The following is a 12,887-nucleotide window of genomic DNA, read 5'->3' as shown; positions in this document are numbered from 1 at the left end:
CAACCCTACCTCCAAACATACACACGTACACCTTCTTGCTTTTTTTTTAAGAGCTGTATGAGGGTTTTTTTTAAATTATATTTTAGTTATTCAGATTGGAAGGTTCTTGTATGATTGTTTTTTCAATGACCGCTGTTAAATATTAAGCTTGCCCATATAACTTAAAATCTTAAAATATCCAGTATCTTCACTGCTTCCTGAACAATCCAGGGACCATACACACTTTGATCCAATTATTCCTTTCATCTTGTGTTTTAGTTTTGTTTTAATTTTTAGCCCACAAATTAGCATTATTATTATCTTATGCAGTCACTATTTAGATTTATCCCTATGCTTACCTGTTTCTTTGCTTACCATTCCCTATTCATCTTACACCTTCCTTTTAGACATAACTTTCCTTCCAGAAGTACATGTTTTAGCAATTTTTTTTGAAATTTCTGGGTTTTGTTTTTATTTCATTCTCATTCTTGGATATCAATTCAAGACTATCTTATTGAGTTATTTATCTTAGTACTTTATTTTTATTTTTTTTAAAGATTTTATTTATAGGGTCGCCTGGGTGGCTCAGTCGTTAAGCATCTGCCTTCGGCTCAGGTCATGATCTCAGGGTCCTGGGATTGAGCCCTGTGTCGGGCTCCCTGCTCCTTGGGAAGCCTGCTTCTCCCTCTCCCACTCCTGCTTGTGTTCCCTCTCTCGCTGTGTCTCTCTCTGTCAAATAAATAAATAAAATCTTTAAAAAAAAAAAAGATTTTATTTATTTGAGGGAGAGAGAACACAAGTAGGGGGGAGGGGAAGAGGGAGAGGGAGAAGCAGTCTCCCAGCTGAGCAAGGAGCCCCACATGGGGCTTGATCCCAGGACACTGGGATCATGACTTGAGCCAAAGGCAGACACTTAACCAACTAAGCCACCCAGGTGCCCCATTATCTTAGCACTTTATTTATTTATTTTTAAAAGATTTTATTTATTTATTTGTCAGAGAAAGAGAGAGAGCACAAGTGGTGGGGGGGCGGCAGGCAGAGGGAGAAGCAGGCTCCCCACTGAGCAGGGAGCCTGATGCGGGACTCGATCTCAGGACCCTGGGATCATGACCTGAGCCAAAGGCAGATGCTTAATGACTGAGCCACCCAGGCATCTCATCTTAGCACTTTAAAGATGCCATTCTGGGGTGCCTGAGTGGCTCAGTTGGTTAAGCATCTGCCTTTGCCTCAGGTCATAATCCCAGGGTCCTGGGATCAAGCCCCACGGCTGGCTCCCTGCTCACCCGGGAGTCTGCTCCCTCTGCCCCTCCCCCTTGTGCTCACTCTCTCTCTCTCTCAAATAGATAAAATAAAATTTAAAAAGATGCCATTCCATTATGTTATAGCTTCTTTGTTCCTGTTGAAAAAGTCTGCTCTGAGCTTATTGTTAACTTCTTTATAGTTCTCTCTGGTTGTTCTTAAGATTTCTCTTTGATTTTCATGTTCTGCAGGTATGGACTTCTTTAACTCAGTCCTACTCGGGATATATTGTCGTTCCTAAATCTAACAACTTAGATCTTTCCTGAAGTTTTGAGAATTCTTAGCCAATTATACCTTTGAGTGTTGCCTCTCTCCCATTCTCACCGGTCTGTCTTTCTGGAATTCCAGTTAGATGAATGTTACACTATCGCATTCTGTCTTCCACAAGTGATAATCACTCTTTTTATCTTTTCCGTCTTTTTGTCTCTACATCCCAGTGCACTGATTCTTTCTCTGGATATATTTACTCTATTCTTTAACCAGCCCATTGTGTTTTAATTTTAAAGCTCTATTTGTTTCTTTTTCAAATCAGTTTGGTTGTTTCTGGATGTCTCCTGTTCCTTCTTCATGTTCTTAGATCTCTTCTTTGTGTAAATTAGGCTTTTTTTTTTTAAAGATTTTTATTTATTTATTTATTTGACAGAGAGATAGCACAAGTAGGCAGAGCGGCAGGCAGGGGGAAAGGGAGAAGCAGGCTCTCTGCTGAGCAGGGAGCCTGATGCGGGGCTCGATCCCTGGGATCATGACCTGAGCCGAAGGCAGCCGCTTAACCGACTGAGCCACCCAGGTGCCCCTAAAGTAGGCTTTTTAAAATATTTTATATGTAACAGTTCCATTATCTAAAGTCTATGGAGCTAATGATGCTCTTTATTTTTTCTGCTCTTACTCATTGTTCCACCATTTTCTGAAGTCTTTGGCAATTTTTATTGTGAGCTCACAATGCGTCACTGATTTTAATCTTTAGGAATCCTGAGGGGTCTGGGTTTAGGGTATAGTCCTCAATTAGAGGATTTGCATTTGCGTCTGTCATCTGTCCCCAGTGCTACCAAACTGGAAGTACTTTCATCTTTCAGCTTGGGATTTTTCTGGACCATACAGATCATGATTTTGAATTTTTTTTTTTTTTTTTTTTTTTTTTTTAAAGATTTTATTTATTTATTTGGGAGAGAGAATGAGACAGAGAGGGAGAGCATGAGAGGGGGGAGGATCAGAGGGAGAAGCAGACTCCCTGCTGAGCAGGGAGTCCGATGCAGGACTCGATCCTGGGACTCCAGGATCATGACCTGAGCCGAAGGCAGTCGCTTAACCAACTGAGCCACCCAGGCGCCCCATGATTTTGAATTTTAATCAGAGACTTTTTTCCCCGCTTTAGGTAAGACTTGACACAATTGGGTGATTTCACCACCATATTTTTTTCTAGCTCACTCTTTGACTTAGAGTGTAGTCCTTCATGGATTTGTGCAAGGGATCTCAATTTCATCTCCTCACCTTTGGCTTTCCCTTACTTTCTAATGAACTAAACTCTATGTCTAAAAGGATATTTATGGGGTGCCTGGGTAGCTTAGACAGTTAAGCGGCTGCTTTTGGCTTGGGTCATAGTCTCAGGGCCCTGGGATTGGGCCCCACATCGGGCGCCCTGCTCAGCGGGGAGCTTGCTTCTCCCTCTCCCTCTACCCCTCCCCCCACTCGTGCGCTCGCTCTCTCTCTCTCTCTCTCTCAAATGAATTAATAAAATCTTTTAAAAAATTTTTTTAAAGGGTATTTATAATCTCTTTAGCATTTTTAGATGTCTGAGAGTTTTTCAGACTAGTTAGTAACATTGCCAGAAGCAGGTGTCCAGTGGTGGGTATGTATGTATGTTTGTGTTGGTGAGTGAATATGTATGTGCACATGTGTGAGTGTGTATAAGATTAAATTGTTCATTGTGTCTTGGCACTATTTAGATTGAATCTGGGAAGTTATAAACAATTTTATTTGGCTTAGTAAACATATTTCATCATTGATTTGACCACCATTTATGTTTAATTATTTTGCAGTACTGTAATAATATGCAAATGGTTACACATGTGTCAACTAAAATTATTTTATTTGATTGATGAATATTGAATAATTTACTTTTACATTCATAATTGTGTAAAAGTTGAAAGCACAGGTCTACGAGACTACCTGGCTTCAAATGCCAGACTTTGGCTGTGTGGCCAGAGGAAAATTAGTTAACTTCTCTGCCTAGATTTTCTCATCTGTAAAATGGTAATAAGAATATGTCATATGGTGGTTGTGGTATATAAATGAGATAATTAAGTATTTAGCACAGAGGGTCTATGTTTGTAGTCATTGTTTAATAAACGTTAGCAATTTTTGTAGTTATTTTTTTCATCTTTTTCATCTGGCCCAGTCTTCATATGCGTCAAAGGGGAAAAAATTAAAATTTTCTCCTTATATAATGTCTGTTTCTTCCATATTGCTTTTTTCTGGATCTAATCTTCCATCTTAACAACTTCCCTAATATATCTGGTAATTCTTGGTTGTCTACTCCTTAGTAAGAGAATGGAACTAAAAATTTGCCTGGAATCTCTGAGCCTATCGATAAGGTGTTTTCACTTTGGGCTTTGCTGTAGGCTGGCCTGGGTAGGCTTTTTGCCGGGCAACACCTGGTGTTAGTATCCTCCAGTCTTTCGTGATGGAGTGGTCAGAGTTCCCAGGGAATACTCTTTTGATCTTCTGCCTGGAGGGTAGTGTTCTGGGAGCCAGGTGCGGGGTGAGGGCTGGGTCAGGAGAGAGAGTTGTCAGTATTCAGCATACCCTACCTACAGCTAACCAGTTACATAGTCTGTTGCTAGTGCACTCTAGTCTTCGCTGTGCCCAACCCTTGGCTGAAAAGTTCTTCTCTTTTGCCCTATCCAGAGAGAATAAATGTTCAGGCTCCTGCCACAATGAGGGAGGAGCAGTTGCCTTTTGGTGTGGAGCTGGAGAAGGAATCTGAAGCTTTAACTACTTCTGAAACTGCTCTTACCCAATTCTTATTTTAGGGCCTTCCCCTTTTCTCCCAGTTCCAGAAGTACCTAATGTTGTTAGTTCCCAGCCCTTTGCAGACTGTGTGGTGTAAATCAGGCTGGTTCTCTTTGCTCCACTGCTGGCTTGTGAGTCAGCTTTCTTTAGTCTGCTAAGTCTGTTCATATGCCCATCTGATTTCCTGCTTCTAAAATGTTGCTGTTGTCACCTCTCATGTTTTCCCCATCCGTGTGGGTTTATATCTTTTAAAAAAGTTCCTTGACTATAGTGTTAATGGGGATTTTGGAGGGAATAACAGTTGTGAATTGTGAATGTTCTTTCCGCTATCTTAACTTGGAAGTCTCAGTTTTTTAAATGACAATTCATGGTGTATTGGGAGGTGATCATAAGTGATATGTGCTTATTTGTAGATAATTTGGAATATAGGAAAGATATAAAACAGTTAAAACACCACTATAATTGTATCATATAGAAAAAACTGCTGTTAACATTTGATATATATCCAGTTTGTTTTCTGTATTTGTTTTTATATACACATTCACATTTTTTCAAAATTGGAATCCTTATTTTTAGTTTTGTATCATGCTTTCTTCACTTAATAAACCATTTTCCCATGTCAGAACATAATTTTGGAAACATTTCTAATGGGTTTACAATATGGCTGTCATATAACTTTGTCATGATTTATTTAAATATTGTCTATTGATAAAGATTTATATTTTTAACATTCTTTTTTCTAATCTAAATTAGACTGTAAGCTTCATGAAGTCAGGGAATGTCTGTCTTGTTCATGATTCTTTCTCCAATGCTTAAGCTAGTGTCTACCATGGAGTGATTCAGAGAATGTTTTATTAAGTGGATGAGAAGTTTTGCACAAAAGTCTGATTGTTTTCTTAAGTTAGTTAGAATTTAAGAAGGGCTCTTACTAGATTAAAAGGCATAAACTTTTTGAAGGTTGTTAATAATTTTATTTTCAATGTGTTCTTTGATTTAGAATAAGAAACAAGGATGTAAAAATGAGGAAGTGCTTGCTGTACTTGGCCATGAACTGGGGCACTGGAAGTTGGGACACACAGTCAAAAATATCATTATCAGCCAGGTAAGTTGGGAGTGACAGTTCTCTTTTTACGGCACGGTAGTCAAAGAAGTATGGCAGACAGGAGAGGTGGTCTGGTGGAGAGGTGGCTTTGTCTCACAGCTTCCTGACCTAATACCTGTAATCTCAGGCAAGTTCCTTAAGCTCTCTCTGTCTCCAACCCTTACTGAATGATAATACCCCCTAGGACTGATGTAAGAATAAATGAGTTAAGGCATGTAAAGAGTTTGGAGTAGTATGTGGAAGCGGTAAGGACCGTGTCATTTTTATTGCTGTTACTACCATCGTGGCCCCCTCCAGAATCCCTCAGCTCTAGGAACTGCGAAGATCAGAAGCCGTGAGTCTTGATAAGCTGGACATTAAAATGCTTCATTTTTAAACTTTTTTTTCTCATTTACAAGCCATTATATATCTATTGAAGAGAACTGTAGTAGCTATAAAGAAGAAAATAACAATTCCTGTAACATTCTTCCTCTGGGGTCTAAATCAACTCTCTAAAGCAACAGTTACCATGGTTGTGAGGCTCCAGGCAAAATACCACTATATCCTGTTGACTGGTTCTGAGCAGGTGTGGCCTTAACTGAGTCTGAAGTGGGTGTTTGTTTTTGTTTTGTTTTCATGTCAGACGGGTAATGTGCTAAGGTCATAACAAGGTTTGAGGGAGGCAGATGTCACACAACGGCATAAACATCCAATCATCATACTTAAGAACTATAAAAGGATCAGAAGTGGGTCTTTGTACCTTTCTAAAGGCCTGCTGGTTCTGGATGGTGGTCTACGTGGGAAGATCTGTGAGCTCCTCTGGGTCCTTCCTGTTGCCTTGCATCTTTCAGTAAAAAATGAATTCCTTGGCTTGAAGCTAATTGTATGGATAGCTGGCAGTGAGTAAGACAGTAAATAAGTCCAAATCCAAGTTTAGAGTATTTAGTCTAAGGAGGAAAATCGCTGCTGCTTTCATGAAGGAAGGGGTGCAGTGGAATCAGGCTACCACGAGGTAGTGGGCTGGTCCCTGAGGTGTGGTACCCGATCCAGGGAGGGGTTGACTGCCCCTTCTAATAGATGTGCACTCAGCAAAAGCCAGTGGGGGGTGGATATCTGGGTTGTTGACTAATGCACTGACTCCTTCCCTGGCACCTTGGCCATTTTGTTCAAGAGCACCTTGACCAAGTCCTAGAGTGGCTGGGGAGAGAAGCTGACATCCACAGAGCAGGTATCTTCTCCACCTTATTGAAAGCCTCCTTTACCGTGGACTCTTTTAGTGAATATTCACATTGGACCAAAGTACTATCATACTCTGGGCTGATTTTGGAAGTTTTTTCACATACCTCTTTTCCAGATCTTGTTAGCCATCCTTGAGTTCGTTTCAAGGCCCTGATCATTCAGCCAAACTATTATTTGCCCACTGCCAATAATTATATATTTTTAGCTCAGGCCTTCTATCCTTCCAGACTGAGTGGGCAATGAGATATACTACCTAAAATTTCCCTCATTGAGAGTATTTCCTTCACCGCTGTCTTCCAGGAACAGCCCCAAGTGATTCTGTAATGCCACAGCAGTCCACTTTCAGCCGGTGCCAGAAATATTGTATTGTTTGTAAAATGGGTGTTCAACTTTTTCATCCTCAAATGATTATAGGGAGCTCCCCGTGAGTAAGGGTTGATTGAGGGGTGGCAGGAGTTGGTATACTAGGCGTATGAGCCACTTGCCCATTTAACTTCTCTCTTCATGACATCCTTCATTCCCACTTGCATAGATACCACTTAGACCGGATGTTGGAGTGCTTCAGGGCATACCAGTTTCCTGGCTAGGTGGATCAGTTTAGGAGGGGCAGCTCAGGCTGCAGGATCCTAGTGTCCCACGGTCAGGAATCAGTCTCTGGGAGGACCCAGTAGCAAACCAAAATTTGTTTTTCAAAAGGCAAGTAGTTACTTGACATAAATGGCTCGCATAGCTTCTAATCCTAGGGGCCTTCCCCGTGCTGAAGTTTTCTGTTGGAGCTTGTCATGTTGGATCCGCTGAGTTACAAGGACTGAATGGTAGAACTGCTTGTGCTTCATCCTGGGCCAGCTGGCAAAACTTATGCTGAGCCCCACTCTAGGCTGGTAGCTTTTGAGGCATCTGGCGAATGGTTTGGAGCAACACATTCAGATATGGTACCTCTGGCCTCTAAGATCCTGACCTGCCAAGGGAAAGAATGGTATTTGTTCTCCAACCTTACTCTAGTACCCCTTTACTCATATTTTGGTGCAGACTTTTAGTTTTTTTCCTCTTGTTTATTGTTAAAGATACATCTACTTTTTTCTTGGACCTAACTACTCAGTACAGCTCCAGTGGTCCTAAAGAGTATTCAAGGGAATCTTGTTTTTTTGGAGCTTCCATATCAAGGTGAGGTGGAAGGCCTTGTGTCTGATTATGATTTAGTGCAAACAAAGCCAGAATCCATTCTAGCCCTTTAACTTTTTACAGAAAGAAAATATTCCATTGCTATTGGCCACTTCAAACCCTCAGTCATAGGAGGCTCCATTAGGCCTGTCCTTACAGAAAACTATACAGGTTAGACATTTGGGGAAATTTTATTTTTCTTTCTAGAATAAAATTATAAAGTTACCTAAATAACTTTTTCTGTGATTACACTAATACCATTCTTAGAATCACACCATGATGTCTGATTCTAGTTTTTTTGATGCTTCTGAAATCACCTTAGTAATAAGTTAGGAATTTTGTGTCTTTCTTTCTAGATGAATTCTTTCCTGTGTTTCTTCTTGTTTGCTGTATTAATTGGTCGAAAGGAGCTTTTTGCTGCATTTGGTTTTTATACCAGCCAACCCACTCTAATTGGATTATTGATCATCTTCCAGTTTATTTTTTCACCTTACAATGAGGTAATGTATAATTGTTAAAATTATCTCACATATGCCCTTGCATTTCAAATCTAGAACCTTTAAGATAGTGAAAAAAAGAATAAACAAAAACTATAGTTTTAACAAGTAGATGAAACAAAGTCTTTTAGTCCCTTGATTGACTGGCCTGTCTAAGAAAGTAGCAGAAAACCCCAAGCCCAAATGAACAAATGCCTGCATACTGTTAGCAGGGGGGAAAAAGTAGAGGACTAGACTTTAGTGGTGGAAACCTTGATCTAACGTGTACCTCAGAGACTTGGTGGATGGAGATTAACTATTAGAATGCTATGTCCTAGATCACGTATTCACCAGTGCTTGGCTGAAAATCTTCTGTGTGTGAGGGAATGAAACAATGATAGTTGAGTATATGTATGGCTAGATGTGGGAAGCTGTATGACACTGTTCCTCTGATCTGTTCTCTGACTACCCGCTTCAGAATAGCCTTGTCGGGGGGGAGGGGGCTGGGTGGCTCAGTTGGTTAAGCGTCTGCCTTCGGCTCAGGTCATGATCCCCGGGTCCTGGGATCGAGCCCCGTGTTGGGCTCCCTGCTCCACTGTGGGGAGCCTACTTCTCCCTCTCCCTCTGCTTGCTGCTCCCCCTGCTTGTGCTCTCTCTCTCTGTCAAATAAATAAAATCTTTAAAAAAAAAAAAAAAAGAATAGCCTTAGGGGTCACACCATAGGCCCTTTAAATCAAAATTGGGTGTGTTATGGTAAGTGAATTTCAAGAACCACTGCTCAGATTGCTCAGTAGGGGGACTCCATGCAGGTGGTAAGGCATGGATTAATGAGACTGTATATTAACAAATCTGATGATAGCAACATGTCATGATATTTGATAAATTAAGTCAAGTTAAGCCAAGAAATACTATTGGGGATTTTGAGTTGTCTCCATTCAGAAATATTCATTCTTTGAGACAGGTTGTAAAGATTTTAAGATAAACCAAATGAATCCTCTTTCTCCATTACAAAGGGGGAAGGGATTCAGAAAGAAAAATAGAGAGGAATAGATGATATTTGCATAGCGTTGTCCATATAAACTAACAAAGTTTTCCAGAGCACTGAGATTTACTACCTTTAGAATCTTTTTTTTTTTAAAACTGGGGAAAGAATATTTGTAAAATATTTATAAAAATTTAATGTTTATTTAATATTTATAAAAATGCCTTATGCAGTTTGTTACTGCTTAAAGAAGTTAGAGACACTTTTTTTTCAATTTTATTTTATTATGTTATGTTAGTCACCATACATTACATCATTAATTTTTGATGTAGTGTTCCATGATTCATTGTTTGTGTATAACACCCAGTGCTCCATTCAATATGTGCCCTCCATCATTGGGCTAACCCATCCCCCCATCCCCCTCCCCTCTAAAACCTTCAGTTTGTTTCTCAGAGTCCATAGTCTCTCATGGTTCATCTCCCCCTCCAATTTTCCCCCCTTCATTTTTCCCTTCCTACTATGTTCTTCTTCTTCTTTTTTTTTTTTTAACATATAATGTATTATTTGTTTCAGAGGTACAGGTTTGTGATTCATCAGTCTTATATAATTCACAGCGCTCACCATAGCACATACCCTCCCCAATGTCTATCACCCAGCCACGCATTCCTCCCACCCCCACCACTCCAGCAACCCTCAGTTTGTTTCCTGAGATTAAGAATTCCTCATATCAGTGAGATAATATGATACTTGTCTTTCTCTGATTGACTTATTTCGCTTAGCATAATACCCTCTAGTTCTATCCACGTCATTGCAAATGGCAAGATTTCGGTTTTGTTTTTGTTTTTTTTTTGATGGCTGCATAATATTCCATTGTATATATACACCACATCTTTTTTTTTTTTTAAGATTTTATTTAATTATTTGAGAGAGAGAGAATGAGAGAGAGAACACATGAGAGAGGGGAGGGTCAGATGGCAAAGCAGACTCCCTGCCGAGCAGGGAGCCTGATGTGGGACTCGATCCAGGGACTTCAGGCTCATGACCTGAGCCGAAGGCAGTCGCTTAACCAACTGAGCCACCCAGGTGCCCTACACCACATCTTCTTTATCCATTCATCTGTTGATGGACATCTTGGCTCTTTCCATAGTTTGGCTATTGTGGACATTGCTGCTATAAACATCGGGGTGCATGTACCCCTTCAGATCACTACATTTGTATCTTTGGGGTAAATACCCAGTAGTGCAATTGCTGGGTCGTACGGTAGCTCTATTTTCAACTTTTTGAGGAACCTCCATACTGTGTTCCAGAGTGGTTGCACCAGCTTGCATTCCCACCAACAGTGTAGGAGGGTTCCCCTTTTTCCACATCCTCGCCAACATCTGTCATTTCCTGACTTGTTAATTTTAGCCATTCTGACTGGTTTGAGGTGGTATCTCATTGAGGTTTTGATTTGGATTTCCCTGATGCCAAGTGATGTTGAGCACCTTTTCATGTGTCTGTTGGCCATTTGGATGTCTTCTTTGGAAAAATGTCTGTTCATGTCTTCTGCCCATTTCTTGATTGGATTATTTGTTCTTTGGGTGTTGAGTTTGATAAGTTCTTTATAGATTTTGGATACTAGCCCTTTATCTGATATGTCATTTGCAAATATCTTCTCCCATTCTGTCAGTTGTCTTTTCCTTTTGTTGACTGTTCCCTTTGCTGTGCAGAGCTTTTTATCTTGATGAAGTCCCAATAGTTCATTTTTGCCCTTGCTTCCCTTGCCTTTGGCAATGTTTCTAGGAAGAAGTTGCTGTGGCTGAGGTCGAAGAGGTAGCTGCCTCTGTTCTCCTCTAGGATTTTGATGGATTCCTGTCTCACTTTAGGTCTTTCATCCATTTTGAGTCTATTTTTGTGTGTGGTGTAAGGAAATGGTCTAGTTTCATTCTTCTGCATGTGGCTTCCAATTTTCCCAACACCATTTGTTGAAGAGACTGTCTTTTTTCCATTGGACATTCTTTCCTGCTTTGTCGAAGATTAGTTGGCCACAGAGTTGAGGGTCCATTTCTGGGCTCTCTGTTCTGTTCCATTGATCTCTGTGTCTGTTTTTGTGCCAGTACCATACTGTAGAGACACTTTTTTTTTTAAGATTTTATTTTTAAGTGACCTCTACACCCAATGTGGGGCTTGAACTCACAACCCCGAGATCAAGAGTCACGTGTTCCACCGACTAAACCAGCCAGGCACCCCTAGAAAACACTTTTTAATGACATTGCCGTTTCTGTCTTGTCACAGTTCAGGTATGCCTTAAGGACAGTGAGCTATGTCTACTAAGTGACCCCCCCAGTTTGCTTTTTAAGCACTTATGCTCTTTATTTAACTAATTTTTTGTCTCTTCCTCACTGTCAGGCTGATAATCCTTACTACTGTCAATGTGACTTTGCCTTACATTGTTATCCCTTTCTAGTTTTCATCCTTAGCCTACCGTAGGTGGGGAAATCAGATCATCAAACTCATTAAGTAGCGATTACTAGATTCTGACTGATTTGAAAGGTCCTATTCGAAGTATAGGCATGCCCAGTGTTAGTGGTTATCCTTTGTGTTAGCTAATTTGGCTACGCAGCGGGTTTTTGTTTTTCTTGTTTGCTTCCTTATATTGAGTGGTTGAGTTCGCTTCAAAAACCACCTAAATAAATGTGGGTATTAGAGTAATTTGAAATATGATTAATCTGCAGAGATACTAGCAATTGTTTAAAAAATCTTAGCTCAGAAGATTTGTTTCAAAAGGACTAGATATTTATTTATTTATTTATTTTTAAAGATTTTATTTATTTATTTGACAGAGAGAGACACAGCGAGAGAGGGAACACAAGCAGGGGGAGTGGGAGAGGGAGAAGCAGGCTTCCCGCGGAGCAGGGAACCTGAGGCGGGGCTCGATCCCAGGACCCTGGGATCATGACCTGAGCTGAAGACAGATGCTTAACGACTGAGCCACCCAGGCGCCCCAAAAGGACTAGATATTTAAACAAACAAAAAAAAAACTTATGCTAATGTCAGTGTTTAAGAAGGCATGATAGGAGGGGCCCCTGGGTGGCTCAGTTGGTTAAGCGACTGCCTTCGGCTCAGGTCATGATCCCAGGGTCCTGGGATTGAGTCCTGCATTGGGCTTCCCACTGAGCAAGGAACCCGCTTCTCCCTCTGCCTGCCACTCCCCCTGTTTGTGCCCCCCCCCCCACCGACAAGAAGATAAATAAAATTTAAAAAAAGAGAAAAAGGAACCCTATATGACATTGTTTCTTTAAAAGAAAAAAAAGGCATGATAGGAAAGAGCTGTTTTCCTGGGAAAGTTGGGGAAAATGACCTATTGAGAAGAGTTTGGAAACCTACAGCAGAGCAGGACAGTGCAGGTATAGTATCTGCTTATGTTTTTACTTATTTAATAAGAGATTCAAAGAATGCTTAAAATCAGGTAGGTTGATAGGGACCAACCACATAATGATTCTATCCTAAAAAACTATTCAAGATGGAGAAAGAAATTTCAGGCAGAATTCAGATAATAGCTTTGAATATGTTTAAGAAGGTATTAGGAACTCCCAGACTTTATTTTGAAACTATTTGCTAGTAGAAGTGAGAGGTACAAATGACTTTTTTTAAACTTATTTTTTTTAATGCTGAAGTATTT

General features: G+C 40.4%; 1 protein-coding gene and 1 non-coding gene across 6 annotated transcripts in view; one reads left to right on the top strand and one right to left on the bottom strand.

Moving 5' to 3' along the window:
• Window positions 1–12,887, top strand: part of ZMPSTE24 (zinc metallopeptidase STE24) — a 43,431-nt gene that overhangs the window by 28,067 nt on the left and 2,477 nt on the right. For all 5 annotated transcript variants that reach the window (XM_078073328.1, XM_078073326.1, XM_036102872.2 and 2 more), the window contains 2 exons: window positions 5,285–5,389; window positions 8,125–8,268. In XM_078073328.1, coding sequence (XP_077929454.1) covers window positions 5,285–5,389; window positions 8,125–8,268 — 249 coding nt within the window. The remainder of the gene's footprint in view (window positions 1–5,284; window positions 5,390–8,124; window positions 8,269–12,887) is intronic.
• LOC118542576 (small nucleolar RNA U13) lies at window positions 6,006–6,109 on the bottom strand. Its single transcript, XR_004920670.1, has one exon. It is a non-coding gene; the product is annotated as a small nucleolar RNA U13 (small nucleolar RNA).

The sequence above is a fragment of the Halichoerus grypus genome, chromosome 5 (genome assembly GCF_964656455.1).
Source record: "Halichoerus grypus chromosome 5, mHalGry1.hap1.1, whole genome shotgun sequence".
Lineage (NCBI taxonomy): Eukaryota > Metazoa > Chordata > Mammalia > Carnivora > Phocidae > Halichoerus > Halichoerus grypus.
The sequence above is the reverse complement of the archived record's forward strand: the minus strand, read 5'-3'. Positions and strand labels throughout refer to the sequence as shown.